A 19,085-nucleotide genomic window follows, 5' to 3' on the forward strand; every position below is an offset into this window, starting at 1 on the left:
GGCACATTAAATAATCCTTAGGGCCTGGTCAGAAATAGCAGAAAGGAACCAAGTGTGCCACTGATGAGACAATGCATCTTTCCATTGAAGCCTATGTTGACTTTTTATTGCAAATAAACTATACAAAAATATATAATTGTAGTTCATGCTGAGACAAGTTTAAAGGGATAATTTGCTTTGCTTGCAGCCCTGGTCGTTCTCCTGCCTGCTGTGACAATGAAATAATTATGATGAACCATGTCTACAAAGAAAGGTTCCCAAAGGTAATGAATTATATTTAAGATACTCAGTATCTAAATTGATAGGCTACATAGGTTTTAAGTAAGTGGTGTTTTTGTTATGGGAACTAATGATGCAACCCTGTAATGGCTTTCATAAAGCATTACAGAGCTCTTATTACAAAGATAAAATCACAATAAAGAAAATTTCTGCTGAGAACTGGACATTGATTTGGCAAAGCTGCTGAACTGGTTTTGAAATGAATCATGCTGGTAATCTATTCTGTTGATTGGAAACTGATGGTACATTCAGTTTCAGTAGGTGGGGTGTACTTGGGGTAAATGTATACTGCACTAGTAAACCAGAAATAGTTTCTGTTACTAAGTCTCATGCAGCCTCTGCTGATATACTTGAAAATTCCTTTCTTAAGTGGCATTTATTCCATTTCCCAAACACTTGTTATATACTTACTTTAATTGTGAAGGTCATTACACCGTTTGGGGGGTTTGACTGTGAGATACCAAATGAGGACACGTTGCTGTCATGTCCAGAGGCCTAAGACATGAATGAGTTCCTAGGTGCAGGTGTGTCGCTCAGAGTACTCTGCTCTTGGTTGCACCTAGGATTTTGATGACACCTGGAAAATAAAATAAGGTAAAGCTGACACTGTTGCAGAATAAATGCATAAAAATTAGAAGAAATGTCTTAGAAATATGGAGAGAGAATTTTTAGGATTTGCAGAGTCATTGAGCAGCAATCTGAAGTGTGGAATGACCCACTCATTTCAGTGTTTGAAGTAGGAACTAAGAAATGTGGGCTTACTTTTTAATAATAAAAATATATAAGCATTTGCAGTTTTGTGAGAACCAGATCATTGGTTCTGTAAAACACATGCATCTGGCAACCTGCAGACATATCTGGCAGGAGCTGTGAGCCTGTGGTGCTTTTAATCAGTCAATGTTCATTCATGCCCTGCCCAGAGAAACATAACCTGTATGAAAGAAAGGAGGATATTCTGTCTGTAGTGTCTGCAATTTCAGGAAAATGAAGTAGACCCCCATGAGTTGTCTTTTTTTTTTTTTATTTTTATTGTTATTTAGACATGGACTTAAGTTGTACAGTGATGGGTGTTCCTTCAGTTCTGTTCAGTGTTCGTCACAAGATTAGAGCACAGATAATCACCGGGGCAGACAAGGGGGAGGATATGTGTAGTAGAACAGTAAGGTTGATGCTTTTCTTGACTGGTAATGTGGGGAGATGTCATCTGTCACTTTGTCTTTCTGTTTGCTTGCTTTTTTGCTTCCCTTATTTCACAGATTCCAGCTAAGTAACCTCTTAGGCAGTACACAAATGTTGCAAAACTGGAAAGAAGCTTTGAGGCTGTTAAGTTTCATGTAAAGCTGAGTGAATGTTTTGTGTATCTATTTGTCTATAGGCCACAGCTCAGATGGAAGAGAGGCTTCAGGAGATTATAACAAATTATTCTCCAGAGAATGTCCTTCCACTGGCAGATGGAGTGCTCAATTTTACCCATCATCAGATCACAGAACTGGCTCGAGATTGTCTGGATAAATCCCACCAGGGCCTCATCACATCACGATACTTCTTTGAATTACAGCAGAAATTAGACAAATTGCTACAGGAGGTATGAGCCATGAGACTACTGTTATGTTCGCTTGAAAATTTGTTTAAATCTGTTTGCTCTGTAAGTTGTTGACTTGAAATAATCGTGACTGTTTGTTCACTTGTCAGTGTTGTTCATAGCAGTTTTAGTCTACATAAGGACCACTACAAAGGCTATAAGGGATCCTAGTATAGTTGCCTGGAATAGATGGGTTGTAAAGATTCCAGAAACAGCATTTTGTCTTTCAGTGCAAGTTATAAATCGCTTACAGAATGGTGTGCATAAGCCTAAATGACGAGGCTTGCTATTCCTTTTACTATGAATAAATGAGGAAACATGTATCCTTTCCGCTTTATCAACATAACTAATTGCCTGCTGTGTTGAGAAAGCAGACAGCAACCCTTAGCTTTCCATTAGCTAGAGGTTATTTAAATATTTATAATATTCTTTTCATAATTAAACTGCTTATTAACAGAAATAATGTAGTTTCTAAGTATTGAAACTTCTGTAGAATAATCAGCTAAATAATTAAGAACTTGGAGCTCAACAGAACAAATGCACTATGACATAAGTCACTGCAGTTCATTAATTTATTATTTTTTAAACAAAAGTACGGCATGTGATACAATCATTTGTTTGTGTGGAATTTGATAGCACTTTATGGACCATGTTAATGGGATAGACCAGCAGATACGATACTGACTTGAAATTTTCCAGCTGAGATGCTAAGGTACCATGCCTGTCTCAGTTTATGTCTGTGCTTTCTTTTATGTGCAGGAGCAGTTGCTAAAGGATTTGGTTGATTTTTTTTTTTTTTCCCCCTATGCTGCTTTTTTTGTTAACTTTTATTCAGTAAATAGCTTTTCTGCAACTGCTGTATTTTGAACGTTTTCATAAAGTAATGCAAAACTTAAGGCATCAGTGATAGGTTTCTCAGTTATTGAAACCCTTTTTTTTTTAAACAGAGAAAATACATAGAGCTTGCTTACTAATCAAAAGAAAGTTTGAACTAGTGACCTTCTTGTGAAATACTCACATTTTTATGATGCCAAAGTGCAGGCAGAGTTGCCCAGTGGACTGGAGATACCTGACTGAATTATGTGATGTTAGTGATATAATGTCAAAGTACAAGGAAACATGTCTAAGCGAAGATTTACTGAACTTACTGTTAATGCTGTTGTTTGCTGTTAATAATATATTCCTTAAAATGGCTACACAGTAGAGTTTAGAGTACATGTTCACTCATTCGCTTAACAGTTTCCTCTGCAAAACCCATTAAAAAACAACACGCTAGCAAGTTCTTCTCCAATCTGCATATAGAGCAGTGCATTATTAAAAACACATCAAAACACTCCTTCTTTTGTCACATTCTGTGATGCTAATTCCTTATTATGTAAAAATTTCCTATTCTGCAAAAACATAACACCTTAAAATGTTCAGATTTAATTTTTGAATCAACTGCATAATACCTGTTAATAGCATAATATGACAGTAAGAAAGCTTTCTCTCTGCACAACTCGGTTATGGGCATTCAGCTGTGATTTGTTTGTTGTCAATTCCCAGCTGCAATGTTCAGTGGAAAGCTACATCTCTTACTGCTACTTGGCATGTTGTGATTACTTTGCATAACCCGGGAAGGACTCCCTTGAGGTTTCGGCAGCTTGGTTCACACAGCATTCTTATAATTCTAAGGTCAAGGTCAAGTGGACCTGAATGCTTTCCCTGCTTCATCCCTTTTAAATGTAACATGTATTGAGTCTTTTTTCATATACCCACCTGAGTGTCCACAAAACTGTACAAAATTGCTTTAAATTTTGCTGGTTATTAAAATAGGGAGGTGTTCGGTTTACAAAAGAGTTTTCTTTGGACTTGGTTGAGAGCATGCAGAACACAAATGCTTGTATCCAGTTAAGGTTCTTCTGAAACTTGTTGCAGAGTGCTAGATGATATTTGTGCCTTTTTTCCTTCTTTAAACTTAACAGATTAATTCTTCTGGGATACTTGGTGGGTTTTAAAATTGTAGTGCTTATATTAAGAGCAATATGTCACTTCATATTTTCATGTGTTTCTTTAACTTCAAAAAACAGAAGATACATATTAGATGAAAAGTATTTGTCCATGCTAATCACTTTGTAAATGTTAGTTTTATAATTTTCTTTGTCGGTTTGAATAAGCAAGAGACGATGAAAAGCATAGGTCTATAGTTTCTATTATTCAGAACAAAGAAATGCTTTAATATTTGAGGGAAGGGCTATTAGTTTATTATAATCAGAAGGAGAATGAAACGGTTTCTTTGCATTCATTAGCATCCTTAAATTATATAATTTGTTCTTAGAGGGGAACATTTGAAAGAAATTTGAAATGTAGTTGAGATTTGTGAGAATATTAGCAAACCTTCTAAAACTATTTTTTCTGTATGTATTCTTCTATAGCATTTCTCCCATTGCTGTAGTCTTTGTAGAACTCAGTTTTTCATTGTTGTCTTTTCTGCTTGTACTGTTATATACAAAACTCTATTTGCAGAGAGTTTCCATACATATGTCATTGTCATTTTAGTATGACGTGACCATAAGAAGTCAGTATAAATTTGGCATGGATATTGCTTATGTTTATTAATACTTAGGTCAGTTTTCATTTAATCCTAAACTTACTAACAAATTGAGACACAATGTAGAGAAATGTTGTATTGAAATGTAATCCATTTTGCAAAACTGATGTTAATAATACTGCGTAGGTTTAAAAAAAGGCAAAAAAACCATAGTAAGTATCATGTCCATTGTAGGCACTTCTGTTTTGCTGTTACAGTGTTAGAATTGTACAAATAGGATTACTTCAATTTAAGTTAGTCTTGCTCAAATCCTTGTTATTTCTGTTGGAATCTTGAAATTGACTCAAATACATGCTTCAAACTCTCAAAGGTGTCCCAAATACCTCATGTACTTTCCTGAGTAGTGCATCAAATGTGATTTGTATTATTTTCACTTTATTTTTATCTTCTAGGCTCAAGAGCGATCAGAGAGTGGAGAAATGGCATTTATTAAGCAACTTGTCCGAAAAATCCTGATAGTTATTGCTCGTCCTGCTCGTTTACTGGAATGCCTGGTAAGATTGGCTTACTATAAGTAGGTTTTTTACTTGTTGGTGTAGGAAGGTTTCTGGCTTGATATTCAGTGCCCTTTACAATCATTTTTTGAAGCACACCAAGCAGTGGGGTGGGCCTTCATTGTTGTTGGGATCCATTCTTTTATTTTAGGAACATGGAACTGGCAGGGGCCTCCTGCAGTTGTGTTTGGCTCCTTGCTGTTGCAAATGCTATGTTACAGAATCCTTTTCATCAGCTGAGGAAGCTCCAGTTTGAAACCACTAGGGTTTTTCTGGTTTTTTTTGTTAGACTTTGCTATTCTTGGGAAGACTGAATCATAATTGCTTGGTGTTTTTCCAGTTGTTGTTGTTCTAAAGTTTCATAATTTTGTTTCACCCAACAGCTACCAGAGCTATAAACAGCTTGCAGTCAGCTCTGCGGTACCTTGTGTGTGGGGAACACCAGCAGAGGGATTAGGGTATCTGGATATAAAGATAGTCAGAGGGGACCAGAAGGATCAGAAAAGTTAACTTATTTTTGCATGAGCATCGCACTGATGTTGCCAGGCTGGGCTGGCTGGTGCAAGGCCGTGTGGGCATGTTTCTGCTTTGCCTGCCCATGCTGTGGGAGCTGGGATGGCTCAGGTGTGAAAAGTTGCTCCTACGCACAGAGCCAATGTGCTTCAGTTATTCAGTGGGAGTAATAAACACTTGGAGAACACAGTGTACTCGGGAAGACAGCATAGACACCCAAATACCATGTAAGAGCCAGCCTGAGTCCAACAGGCCTGGCAGGCAGCCCAAGATGACTTTGTTGAGCCACTCAGCTTGCCAATACCAGGATCACAGTGTTGATGCTGCAGACAGCTATTTGAGGCTAGTGAGGCTTATGTGGGAGCCATTAACTTGCTGCTAGGCTCATGTTGTGCCTGAAAGTGTCCTAACTGCATTTGTGTGGCACTGAATCTGAGATAGTAAGTCCTTCAAACTTGATGTTGGCTCTGTGCTGTGTCTCTTTGTCTGTGGCACAGTTAATCCATAGCCTGGCTTGTTCAGCCATGGGCATTTTGAGAGCTGAATGTTTTGTTTTGGAAACACCATGTCTCAGTGTTCCCAGTTGCCGTTTATTCATCATTTGCAGTCAGAAGGAATCTAAAATAAGGTATGTGCTCTGAATCGGCATGAAAGAGATGTTTAAAAAAAAAAGGCAGACTTTAGAGAAGAGGATGCCTTAGTATGTCCTGCCTCTGCCATTGAACCCAAACTTGCAATAGTCCTTTACCCTTAACCCTGAAATGTTCATTCCATATCTAGTGTGATCAACCCTGCTCCAATTCCAGGGTTCGTATAATCTTTCCCCATGTCTTCACCCAATTTCTCGTATGATGTCATCTTTTCCCTCTAGTCTGCATCCTTCTCTGTCAGTATGCATCCAAAAATGGCCAGATTCTGTGGGCCGACAGACTGAGGCTTCTTTATGATGCTTTGTTCTTCCTTTCCATGCTTGGTTCCTCTTTCTCACCTACACCTGCCCGCAGTATCATTGTCTTTTAGCATTTTAATTCAGGTTCTCTCCTGGTAACCTGTTTGCCCATTAGTTCATTCTCCCAAAATGCTAAGCTTTACAGCTAACTAGTCCAACTTTCTGCCCCTGGGATTTCATTCTAGGCTACACACTCTGCCTTATCACACTTCAAGCAGAGCTGTTGTGTATCCTGTCCCTCCTTTTGCTGGGCTTTTAGTTGAGAGTTTAGAGCAGCATTGCAGAGAAAGCCAGCATAGCTTCCTTAAAGTGTTCTTACTTGAGATGGGATCTTTAGGACATTTAAGCTGGGATTTAACAACTGTGCACAGTATGTTTCTACAGAAGGAGGTAGCTTGAATAAATGTAGGCATACTGTCACAAAACATTTCTCATGCAAGAAGCTGTTAAGCCTACTCCAAAAACGTCACTGGAATCGTGTAATCTTACAGAAACAATACTGTTGTTTTTCCAGAACATCCCTCTAGAAATTTTTTAATAATACTGGCTGATGTTTTAGACTGTCTGTCTGAAATAGCTGTTCATTACAGGAAACTTCAGCCTCCCTAAGAAAGTTCATAGCATAATAGGAAATAAATTCAGCACTTTTGTCATGAGAAGTTTCAGGTACCATGCAGTAATGCTGTCAGTTTTTGGATGGTGATCTTGGCTCAAGTGTTCATGATATGTGAATTCCTATTTTTATTCACTTGGTAATCATATGAATAAAGCTTTTGCAGTTTTGTATGTGCCAAAAGCTACGGCCAGATATTGAAAGATGATTCACCATTTGTACATGGAAAATGGAACACAGAGATGGAAGTAAAGATAAGAAAATAAATTTGTTGCTTGTGCATGTGAATAAGTTTGTGTATATTTAGAGACATGTATGTATATACGCATATGTATTCATATGATTATAAGTATGTTTTGAAATTGCATTGACTTACTAGCAAGTAGAGGAGAAGCTGTGTATCTGCCACTGCAGCAGGTAAACAGGTGATGATGTTTTCATGATGAAGGTAGTTAGGAAGTCTTGGCACACCTTACCACATTATTGTGTCCTTCAGTACTAAGGAGTAACATGTAAGAGATGCAGTTGGGGACAGCATGTCAGATGAGGAGACTAAGGCTAATACAGCATTTAATTACAGATTTTTAGTCAGTTTAGCAGCATCCTGAGACTTTGAGCTGAATAAGAGAATTCGGGCAGTTCAGTTGTGGGAAATCTTTTGGAGTAAGCGAGGGACGATACAAATTGTTTCATAACAAGATTGTTTCCACAAGACTGAAAATTCCAGAGACATTTCATTTCAGACACACTGCAACTCCTGGTAGCTGCAGCAGTTTAGATGCTTCCAAAATGAAACACGATACCTAATTTCTCAGGCTGTCTTCCAGGTTGGGACATGGAGTTCCCAAGTCCTGGGTAGCCTGAGGAGCTAGGGCAGGAGCCCTGTGACCCAGCACACAAGCTAAAGCTTAACAGAGTTATGGCAGGCCCATGGAACAACCAGCAGGGAAGCTTAACTAGCTCAGCAGTGTGCCTGGCTTCCACAGATATTTTTGACAGAACTGACTTACTCCAGCAAATGTCTGTTTTGTTACATCAATGTTTCATGACTGACTGGCTGTCACTCTGTTAACCTGTTGTGATCTGTGGCTGGCATGAACATCTTGCAGAGTGTAAAAGCAGTGTGAGAGATGTTTTGGTATGAATTCATACTGGTAGAAAAAAAAATCCAAACCTTTTAATAAACTTCCTTTCCTAAATTTGTTGCTTTCAATACTTTCCTATTTTTATCATCTATGAGGGTAGTAAAATAAATGTATTTCCAAGGGACCTGGGGGAGATAGGCAGGGGTTGAGTTTCTGGGGTTTTTATTCCTTTTTGAGGCTTGCCTTTTAGGCACAGTATAAATGATAGCTGTAATATAGTTGGTTCCCAAAGGAGGATGTTTCATTCGGAGATTCAGAACAGTCGGATCAATGAAGTTCAAATACTGTTTTCAGCAACTTACAATTTTCAGTTTAATTCTGAAGTTAGTGATTTTATTGAATTGTATTTTCCATGAAACATACTGCATATTAGCAATTAAAAATACTTCAAAATCTCATGTAGAGGTGAAGAGCAATGTATTTACATAGTTTATTTATTTCAGTAGTGCATTTTTATGTAGCTGCAGGAAGGTAAGTCTCCTGTATGTGAAATCTTAACACTGCTAGTTATAGGTCATTTCATTCTGAATATTATGGGAAGTTTTGAATGCAAAGAACTTACTATTCTTATAAAGTAGTGCTCTGAAATAATGTTGTGAAATTTCATGGCGTACAGCATGTTACATTATATAAGAATTGTAATACAGTAAAAGACTACTAGTAGTAGAATAGAGTTATGTTTTTTTAGTAAGGGAAATGTCAAATATTTGCAATAGAAGAAGCAAAGGAAGTGTTTTATATTAGGCTTTAAGACTTCAGTCTCTACAGAGAGATTGATGGTGGCTATTTTTCTTCTAGGAATTTGATCCTGAAGAGTTTTACTATCTTCTGGAAGCAGCTGAAGACCATGCTAAAGAGGGGCAAGGCATTAAAACGGACATCCCTCGATACATTATTAGCCAGCTGGGCTTAAATAAAGATCCTCTGGAAGGTAAGTGCATCTCCTTGTCCAGCTATAGGCTCCTACAGGCTTCCTTCTTAATGTTTTCAAGCATTCTGATAATCTGTGTACACCTGAAAAGGGTCAAAGCAAAGATGGTAGCAGAACAAGCATTCACTAACCCTGACAGTACTCTGACAAATTCAAAGCCGTTTAAAAAAAAGGCCATCTCACATTTTTCTTTTGTGAATATCATTCACAAATACACTGTGTCAATGATACTTGTAATCTTCTTCCAGCCTGGCAATGCAACTTCCTTAATTCAGCTCTAGCTGAAATTTACTGGTATGATTTGATGGCAACTGTTACCCAGCCATAGGTATAAATGAAACTGGGCTGAGCTGTTACTCACTGTTCAGTGCCTACAGGTTTGGGATGTTTTTGAATTACTTTGTGTATCATTTAAAAGGTTAGTTTGTATGTAGATCTGTGATCAAATAATTCAGGCCATCTGATTTGTGTTAATGCTTACCTGCCTCCTCACAAAAAGTGATATTCATAAGCAGTATAAATCACTGTGCATTGACTTCTTAAATGATCCGGGTTTGGTTTTAAATTGGCATCTCTATTTACAGGGACATTTCCTAAGCAAAACCAAAGGAATGGTACTATGGATTTATGCCCTGGTGTTAATTGTTTACAGAGAGAATTATTTGGAAACCCTGTATTCATTACTATAAAAAGCATAACATGAAGATTGTTACGAACATAAAACTCCTGAGAAAGCTTTAAAACCCTAGTATGCAGGTATAGAAAATGTTTAAATAGCAGAAGAACTGAATCTTTCAAAGCAAACAAACAAAACCCATCTCTGTAATACTGCTTATCCTGAAACATAAAATTGTATTTTCAGCTAAGCTGCTAAATTGTCTGTAGTGTTCATAAATGGTCATGCGAAGGATTTTACTTCCTCTGCAGAGAAAAGCAACCTACTTCTTTAGACCTTACTTTACTTACCTTCTTTGTTTGCTGCCTTAGCTGTAGTGTCCTTTCTTTGAGTGAAATGATGCATGCATTACTCAGAGATAATGCTAGATAAATTTATACTGTACTGAAAGCAATACCACAACAGATTCATCACTTAGCAGAGACTGGTAGCTGCATTTCTGAAGAGTTCCCCAGGGAGAAATTTTTCTTCATGGTTTTTAAATTGCCATCTTTACCTTTTTGAATCATGAGTCTTCAGAAATGGTTTAAATCAATGAAAGAAAAAGGGCAGATGTTTAATGGTGTTTAGATGAGTTTTAAAAATCTCTTCAGGCATTACAAAATGGTTCCATAGCTCCCTGTTTTGAAAGCTGACTCTTGCTTCCATTCCATTATTACCTACTGCTTGCAAATAATACTTATTTCTCAGATAATGGTTATTTTGCAAAAGTTCTGTTTAAAAATGGCTCATTTTAATTTACTATTTATGAAAATAATTTCAGTTGTGAAGGCTGTCAAAATACATTATTCTAGCTGCTTGGTTCTCACTTGTACAATAAAGGTTTCATCACCACTTTTATTATAAAAACCCCATGTTCACAAACCTGTGACTTTTTCCAGGGAAATCCACTCCACTTTAGAGTTTGGCCTATATAATTTTAGCTTTGGCTGTCTTTGTTTTGGTTTTGTTTTTTTTTTAAGATCTGTTCTCAGATGTTTTTCTCTGTTTATTGACTGCATATTCAGAATTTTTAAAATTTTTTTAACGTCTGTTAACACTTCAAATATTTGTTTGTTTTCTGAAATTACATGTTTGTTATCCCTGATTCTTACACTTGACAAACATTGTTTTTTGGGTAGTAATTACAAAGGAGAGTTACTCCCTTAAATGTTTAGCTGTTCCAACAGAAAATTATCTGTGTGGTTAATGCGCTCTTAATGATTACGGTAAATGTACAGAATTTCACTTCTAACTGTCACTTCTCATTATATAGAAAAATCCAGTTTAGATATTATGTGTAAATTTTCCATCACTTTCTGTGTTCATAAATTCAGTTAACAGTCCTGAGATAAAAACACATCTCACAAATTCAGGTGGTTGTATGATCGCCAGCACATAATTATGATAAAATGTGCATCTTTGGCTGTGTGGAGTATATAATTAACTATGTATATGATTAAAGTAATACTAAGCTTCCCAGGGTCTTTTTAGACATCAGCTGTCCTGTTTAGCTTTCATTACGCAGATGAATTCTTCGTTACTGGGCCCCTGAAGAGAACAGGGTAGGCTTAGGAGCTCTGCAGCACAGGTTGATCCTGGCAGGGACAACCAGGTCAAGTTGTAGACTCCCAAAATCTTAGTGCCCCAGAAAAGTAGTCTGTGCTAGTGACTCCAGAAATTACAAGCGTCTAAGAAAATGGCTTTTAGCTTATTCTGTTAGGCACGTGAGCATTTCTGTGTAGAAGATGCAAAACATTTGGAGTCCATCTCTGTCTAAATGAGAAGCTTTTTCCTCTGACTGTGAAGGAGCCTAACAAGGATGGGTCCTACTATTAATCCCTCAGGGACCAAGATCCTCAGGAGTTTTAGTAGATCAGTACTCTCTTTCCCTTTTTTCCCAGTTAATCCCTTAATGCCCAGATCACACACTAATCTCAGAATTCCCATGTCTCAGCAGGGATAACAGTATCACTTTTCATTGCTTCATGGCTGTTCGAATTCTTCAGTGGAAGATTACATAGGCTTTGAATAGCAGGTCTTCATTTTCTGGGTGGGATTTTATTATATATACTTGAAGGTACCCTAAAAGTTACTTGGCAGGTAATACAGGTATGACAGCATGCTTATTAAGTATTCCAGAAAAGTGTCACTTCTCAGGTTTTCTGTACTATATTTAGTTTTGTGCTTGCTACGGTTTACAATGACATGTCTGATCTTTGTTTCCAGAAATTGCTCAGCTAGCTAGCTGTGACAGTGGGACAGCAGAAACTCTGGAAGTGGATGAATCAATAAATGTAAGTTTTCCTGTTAATATTACTGTTTTTGCTGAATCTGAGCAGAAAAAAAACCAAAACATGCTGTGGTTGCCCTGGCCCATTTTTTCTCCTGGTATGTGTAAACAGATTGAATAGAAAAGTAGTTGATCCTCCAACTAACCATGGTGCTCAGCAGACAGAAGACTCACAAAAAATATTAGAAAAAAACTTTCTACCTATTCTCCTAGATGTTGCAGTGTCTTTAGCTTCCACTTCCACAAAATTAGTGTTCATCATGTGGCGGTTGTTTTACCACAAAACCTCGCTACTGCTTCCTTTATTTCTGTTTAATTAATGTACTGATTTTTCTTTTAGAAGGACTCTTAAACAATTTCATTAAAAATATTTTAAACAGATTTTAAAATAGTTCATTTATGAAGGCAGCTAATGATCAAATTGAGACTCTGAACAGATCCATTGAGGAGGCAAAGAAGAAATGAGCAAGTTAGCAGATAGCCTCTATTCAGAAAGTTAATTTGCAATCTGGAAGATCATTTGATCTACTTCTGAAACTATGTTTGAAAAAAATTGTCTATAATAATGGGTATCTTACAGTAATATTTTGTTAGATGCTTGTTCAGGTGGGCAAAAAGAAAAAGGGTTTGGAGGAGTTGGTTGGGCTGAGTATTGTGGGCTTAAGTGCTTTCAGTTTAAATTGTTTTTAAAAGTTGGTTCTTAAACCTTAGTTTTCAGTCAACAGAATAATTGGAGTTCTAACAATTTAACATGGATTTTTTTCAGTGCAAGTGGATAGAAAAAGCTAATGTGTTTTTGGGGGATACATAGGCAATTCAGTGCTACTTTACAGGTATTTACAAATGTTAGTAGAGTTTAAAATACAGGCATCTCTTAAACTAGTTCCGATATACTACAGAAAAGACATCATCCTCTGGTACATGTCACACTGAGGTAATTTGACTTTCCGACAAAATGCCATCTATAAAGACTTCCAGAGTTGTGAACATGAAGGGTGTTTATTACACTGCTGCTTTTGTTCATCTACATTTGAAATACTGTATTAGAACTGAGAAGTAGTTAATGGAAGGATACTGACAAACTGGAGAAAAGATGGAAAGAATAACTAGAAGACTTGATGGAAGCGCTTAGGAGAATCTAAGCTGCAAACTGGCTTACCAGTAGCTAAAAAATTACAATTGTAAAGTTATTTGTGTTGTGAAAATGCTGAAGAAATACAGGAAGGATAATGCAGTGTAGTAAAGAAACACAAGTAGGGGAGGTGATGAAAAAGTAAGAACAGTAAGGAAAAAAAAAGAACAATGTAGGGTGAATATTTGGAAACATTTTCTCAAAGTGTAGCTGTGGAATGAAGACACATAGGAATTGACAGGAAACACTACTTTCAAGCACAGGACCACTCAAAATCATCATAAATACGCAGTTAGGAAGAATCCGATACTGACAGACAAGTGAACTAAAGAATTTGATAAGTGTTCTCTGCTCCTGTGTAATTCATTAGATTAACATATTTATTAATCTTCTTGCACTGAATTTTCTTTAGCAAGCATTTAACTGAAAATGTTCCAACCAGGTCTGCTTTCAGCCTTAACTATTACCAGACTGCCTGGATAGGGACTGTAGAACTTGCAGATTTGGAAAATATCTTGAAAAGGATCTTGTGGGTTTGGAATAGTGAATTTGGAATTCCATGCCCTCATGATCCCCCCTGGACCCCAATTCTAGTTCACACTTATCTTCAAGATTGATTAAAAATTAAAGCCGGAAAAAAGGTTATGCAGTACTTGAGACAGCTCCATTTTGAAAATGTTCTGGCATACAAGTAGGTGAAAGTTACCTCTGAAATGGTAGAATTATTGCATTTTTATCTTCCATATTTTTCTCCTTGATTTTCTGTCTGTCTTCACAGTCTGTCTTGTTGTATCACGGTCTACCCTAACATTAGTTCAAAATATGCAAAAGTTTACTTGAATGGATGAGTGCTCATCTACATTTTGTTACTACCAGAGTCAGATATACTAAAATATAAATCTATATTAAAATCTATATTAAAAATATAAATATAAGGGCAGTGGCCAATAAGTGCCTGGTGGGATTCACAGAAGTCCATAACTCTGGATGTGAATTGCTGGCTTCATGCCTGTCTGCTCTTAACCTGTACATGCACATAAGCGGACAAATAGCTGTGGTGTAACATAACCTTTCAATGAAGAAGCAGCTTTGCTTCAGGAGTCCCTTTAGTCTTCGTGCTAGCTGTGTGGCTAACTGACCAGAGCTTTTAGCTGATTCATCAGGGTGTGACAGCCTGGTGATAATTGTTTTTTTATTTTTCCCTGATTTTGAAAAAAGTGCTGTATTAACTTTGGTCTTTCTCCTCTTTGAAGAGCTCTAATGCTTCGCTGAAGCTGCAGAGGAAACCTCGGGAAAGTGATTTTGAAACAATTAAGCTGATTAGTAATGGAGCTTATGGGTGAGTAATCCATGAGTGGAACAGCTCTTTTGCATATTATATTTTCTAACTTCCATTATTTCTTACTGCAGGGATGTTTATGTGAGGGAGTTTGTTTGCACTGCTGCTTTTATCATTCTGCTTTCCTGTTTTGTTGCTAGTATTTGAAAGTCACAAAAAAACTTTCTGGAAAGGCTGCTAGGCAATAATGAGTTACTCTTTGCTGCAGTAAATTATGATACTGAATATTGCATCATGAAGATTTTTCAGAAATTCAGAATGCTTACATTCATGTAATGTCAAAGATGAAATCGGGAGTAAATCAAAAGGCATTAAATCCACTTTTATAATACTGGAGATGGCCTGTGTTTATGCAGATGTGAAACAGGATAAACCTGCATCTACAGGGAGACAGATTGTTAAAAATTAGTGCTTACTTGACCTGAAAATACTGAGGAAGTAGAAACATATTTCCTTAAGTAGGGTAGCACTATTTTCTTTCTACTCCATGGGCATTCTTCTGTCCTCAAATTTTAACCAGTTAGCTTTTAAGGAATTACTGTTACTTGATTAGTTTCTGGGTACTTGGAAAGTGTTCAGCTCACTACCCAGTGGTATGAGTCAGCTAGAGATATTGTAGAAGATCAAGAGAAAATTATGTTAGCCCGGGCTGTAAATGAACATGAAATGTTTTCTGGGAGTGCTTGCAGGGATTGTGTCTACCAGCAGGCAGAAGTCTGTCTTTAGTCACCTCTTTGGATCAGATACTATCAGACCCTTGACTGGCTGCTCCTCTGCACTGAAGTGTATTGAGAAATGTGTCACTCTGCATAACCTGCAGGACCAGGAGGGGATGTATTGGTTCAGAAAAGGGGTTTCTGTCTTGAGATGAGGAGCCCATTGCCAAATGAGACCATATCACACAGCCTGGCAGCTGAGAGAGGTGTGCTGCTGTCCAGCACAGACCCCATCAGACTGGCTGTGCTCTGCACACCTCTGTGTGAGCTAGGAAGCAGCGGTGACCTGATAGGACGGAGCACTCTGATGAGACCTTGGACACAGAAGCAAGTGCACTTGCAGTCAGCCCCCTGGAGTTTTGCATGCCGTTTTGATGGCCTGAGGCTAAGGGGCACAGTAATACTCTGATCATATTTAGTTAGAGGTAACCCTGAGCTCTGGGACAGAAGGCATGTAGTACTGCCTAGTACTATTGGTCATGATAGCTTGTGCGGAGGCTATTGTGTCCAGACCTGCTTATACAACTCAGTGAAAAGCCTGAAGGAAATAGCATAATTTGCATTAAAGTTATGTAAACATCCAAATACAAATTCTCACTAGTCAGCCTCTGCACAATTCATTTTCTCAGAATTTCTCCCTAGGCAAACTCATTACTTAACATATGCCATTTTCTCCCAATTACCCCAGGATTTCAAAAGCCTTTCTTCCAGCAGTTAGCAGCAGCTGCTGCTCCCCTCCCTGGCTGTATCCCTTTCTGCTTCCCTTGGCAGATGCTTAGTCCCCTCCATTCCTCTTTTCAATTCCTACCTAATTTCCTCTTTGTCTTACTGGAGGAGGATAAGAAGAACCGTATGGGGTGGGTCCCTGTGGGAGGAAGAGGCATCTGAGTCACTAGACCTGCCCAGCTTCCCAGGAGTTTTAGGATGCTGAGGTGTGGGGAGAGGAGGGAGCAGTTGCAGAAGGGCATGCTGCAGCCAGCAGCACAAGGCTGGCTACCTACAGAGGCTCGGTAGACCTGTGGCTCTTGCCCCATAGGTGTTAAGAGTCAGAAGGAACCTTGATGAGCCATTAAGAAATACAGGTTGTAGACAACTGACCATTTGAAACCAGAGGCAAGTAAGGATCTGAAAAGCTGGAAAAGAAAGGGTGAAAATCCATGACTTTCTATGGCACATACAATACAGGCAATGGGGATTTTTTTCCTTCATGTTGGTGGCGCGGAAGATCAATACTTACGAGATGCCTTTTTAACGCCAATAATATGTGAAATTGACAATATAAATGTCATCAAAATCGGATGCGACTCCAATACATTTGTGAGGAAAGGGAGAGCTGACAGAGAGTGAACAGACTGGGGTGTATCCAGATTCTGCATGAATCATTTTTGTCTTTAGCAAATGTCAGAACAGGGGTAGGCTGGTGGGATAATTAGAAGTGGAAATGGAAAATCTCATCAGTTTGGTAGAGTGCTATTACTTCCATACTTAGCAAACAATAACAAAGTAGGTTTTGTTGGTTTGGATTTTTGTTCAAAATGGTTACTGCTTCGAAGAAAAATCAAAAACAAAGGTAAGCCCCTTACTAATTAGTATAGAGGGAAAGGAGTGCAGTCAGTGAACTGTGAAACAATAAACTTTTGTAGGTATTTACTCACTGCTAGAAGTGATTTTACCACCTAGTCACGTCTTCCCAAGTACTGCAAGTTGAGGAGGCTTGTGCTCCTAAATTCTCTAGGGTATCACTTTTTCAAAACTGTCTGTGCTTGAAAATGTCCCCTGTGATATGTCAGGTAAGTGGGACCATAATATTGACAGACCATTTTTTGATCTTTATTGTGTGTGTTTTTTATGTTGGCACCAACATGATTGATAGTTAACTTACTCAAAAGTTAAAGTCAAGTTTAAAGGGGAAGATACCATGATAACCTAAATGCTTTTTTAATCCATCCACAAAATGGAGTGGAATAAAGCAATAATACCTGTGTCATCTGTGAATACAAAGCAGTAAACTGCCCCATAGGTATTTATTGCAGTTTATTTACAAGTACAAGCAGCTGAAATAGAAGTTACTGCTGTTATGCTACAAGGATATTTTTCCCCCTTCCATGTTTTTCAGGCCATTAATTTTTTTAAATAACCTGAACATGTGTGAATTCTGCCTTTGCTTCATCGATTTATTCTCAAAAATATGTCATTGGGCATATTTTATGCTCTGACGTATTAAAGATTCAGTATGCTATTGTTTTTTATTTATTTTGAGGCTATAATGGAGGTTTTAATTCTGAACCAGTTTTTTTGAAACAGAACTATACATTCTGCTTTCTGATTTTGCTGTGGTGTTTTTGCCTTCATTAGTGAAATGGAAAGCTTTGACTGCTTGACAGGGTGATTGCTGGTCTTGGCATGCTGTAGCAGAGATTTGTCAGATATGTTAAACTTGATGAGTTTAAATATAAACTATTGGTTTTGTGAAGGTTTGAGTAAATGTCTTAGCAGTTCTGTGGTTTTAATTGATTGGGTAAACTAATTTGTAGTGCAATTAAATGACTATAGTAGATGAGGTGTATCAGGCTTTTGGGAATGGCTAGGAATATACAAGAAGTTAAACAAGCTGTGAATCAGTAAACGTGTAGGATGCTGGCCAAGTCATTAATGGTTTCACAAGCTGTCTATCTGACTTTTTTCAGCCAGCCAAAACTTTCCATACTTCCCAAATTTTAAACTGTTACTGCAGTCACAGCAACATTTTTTTTCCACGTTCCAGCTTGCAAGAAGTAGCAGGTAGTAGTAGGGCGTCTCTTCAAGTTGGCGTTGGCCTGGTTTCCTGAACAAGCTCAACAGAATAAAGATCACATTTGGTTTCAGGGAAGTGAGTGATACTAATTCAGTTGCTCTTCACTAATGTATAACACTTACCTGCCTAAAGCATACACATGATACCAGTTTTGTGCCTACCTGGAATGCTTTTACTTCCACAAAGGTGATAATGTCAATATGCACATGACATACTGGCTAATGGTGTTGCTTGGTAAATCTAAAAACTCTGACTCAGTATTGGCTTGAGCAGCTACTGCCCCTAACCTGTGAGTACTCATTCCTGTCCCTTCTCCACTCAGTTGACAGTACTTGCTCATGTGTATTTGCATTGGGAATAAGACAGAATAAACACCCCATCAGTCAGGTTAATTTATGATCAGCCTGGCAGCTGACAGTTCAGAAATGGGAGGGGATAGGGGAAAGTGTGGTGGTGTAGGTTCACTTTACTAGTACCAGCTCTGAGCGGACTGCAGCCCTGATAAAGCAGTATGGCTTTCCTTCTTTTCTGTTCACTCCTGTGGGTGACTGCACTATGCGGAGCCAAGAGGCTTTGATGCCCAGGAGCCCATAGCATTAAAGAACAGTTTAGAAAGTGGAGGCTGGCAGTTTCTGTGCTGGGGATCCTATATATTCATAATTCCTTGTGGACTTACTCAAAATGATGAACTTGAACTCACGTGTTTTATTGCCCTCAAGTGGGCCTTCCTTCCCAGTACAGCACAGGACAAGCGCATTATCTTTCTTCTCTGGGTAATATATTTGTGAGGATTGAATATTGGCAGCTGATGCAATCCTCTTGGTGGTAGCAAAAGGTGGTTGTTACCGTGTTGAAGGTCTCAGATTCTGTCCTTCCTGAATGTGCAGCATGCTACAAATTGATGAGGCACTGAATTTCTGAAGTGTTTCTTTTGCAAATACAGAACAGGTTACCCATAGGAGATCCGGACAACAGCTTCATAATTTTGCATGTGTTTACTACTGTAAAGATAGCAGGTGTTGCTACTGTTAGGTATGGAGAGGTGGTTTTATCAGTCAAA

At 38.0% G+C, this 19,085-nt stretch overlaps 1 protein-coding gene across 5 annotated transcripts in view; it reads left to right on the forward strand.

Annotated features, from left to right (window-relative positions):
* The window catches only part of MAST4 (microtubule associated serine/threonine kinase family member 4), a 274,356-nt gene that overhangs the window by 223,459 nt on the left and 31,812 nt on the right, over positions 1-19,085 (forward strand). For all 5 annotated transcript variants that reach the window (XM_055699400.1, XM_055699403.1, XM_055699402.1 and 2 more), the window contains 6 exons: positions 188-263; positions 1,655-1,864; positions 4,844-4,945; positions 8,964-9,096; positions 11,981-12,048; positions 14,430-14,515. In XM_055699400.1, the coding sequence (XP_055555375.1) occupies positions 188-263; positions 1,655-1,864; positions 4,844-4,945; positions 8,964-9,096; positions 11,981-12,048; positions 14,430-14,515 (675 nt within the window). The remainder of the gene's footprint in view (positions 1-187; positions 264-1,654; positions 1,865-4,843; positions 4,946-8,963; positions 9,097-11,980; positions 12,049-14,429; positions 14,516-19,085) is intronic.

The sequence above is a fragment of the Falco cherrug genome, chromosome Z (genome assembly GCF_023634085.1).
Source record: "Falco cherrug isolate bFalChe1 chromosome Z, bFalChe1.pri, whole genome shotgun sequence".
In the NCBI taxonomy this organism is placed as follows: domain Eukaryota; kingdom Metazoa; phylum Chordata; class Aves; order Falconiformes; family Falconidae; genus Falco; species Falco cherrug.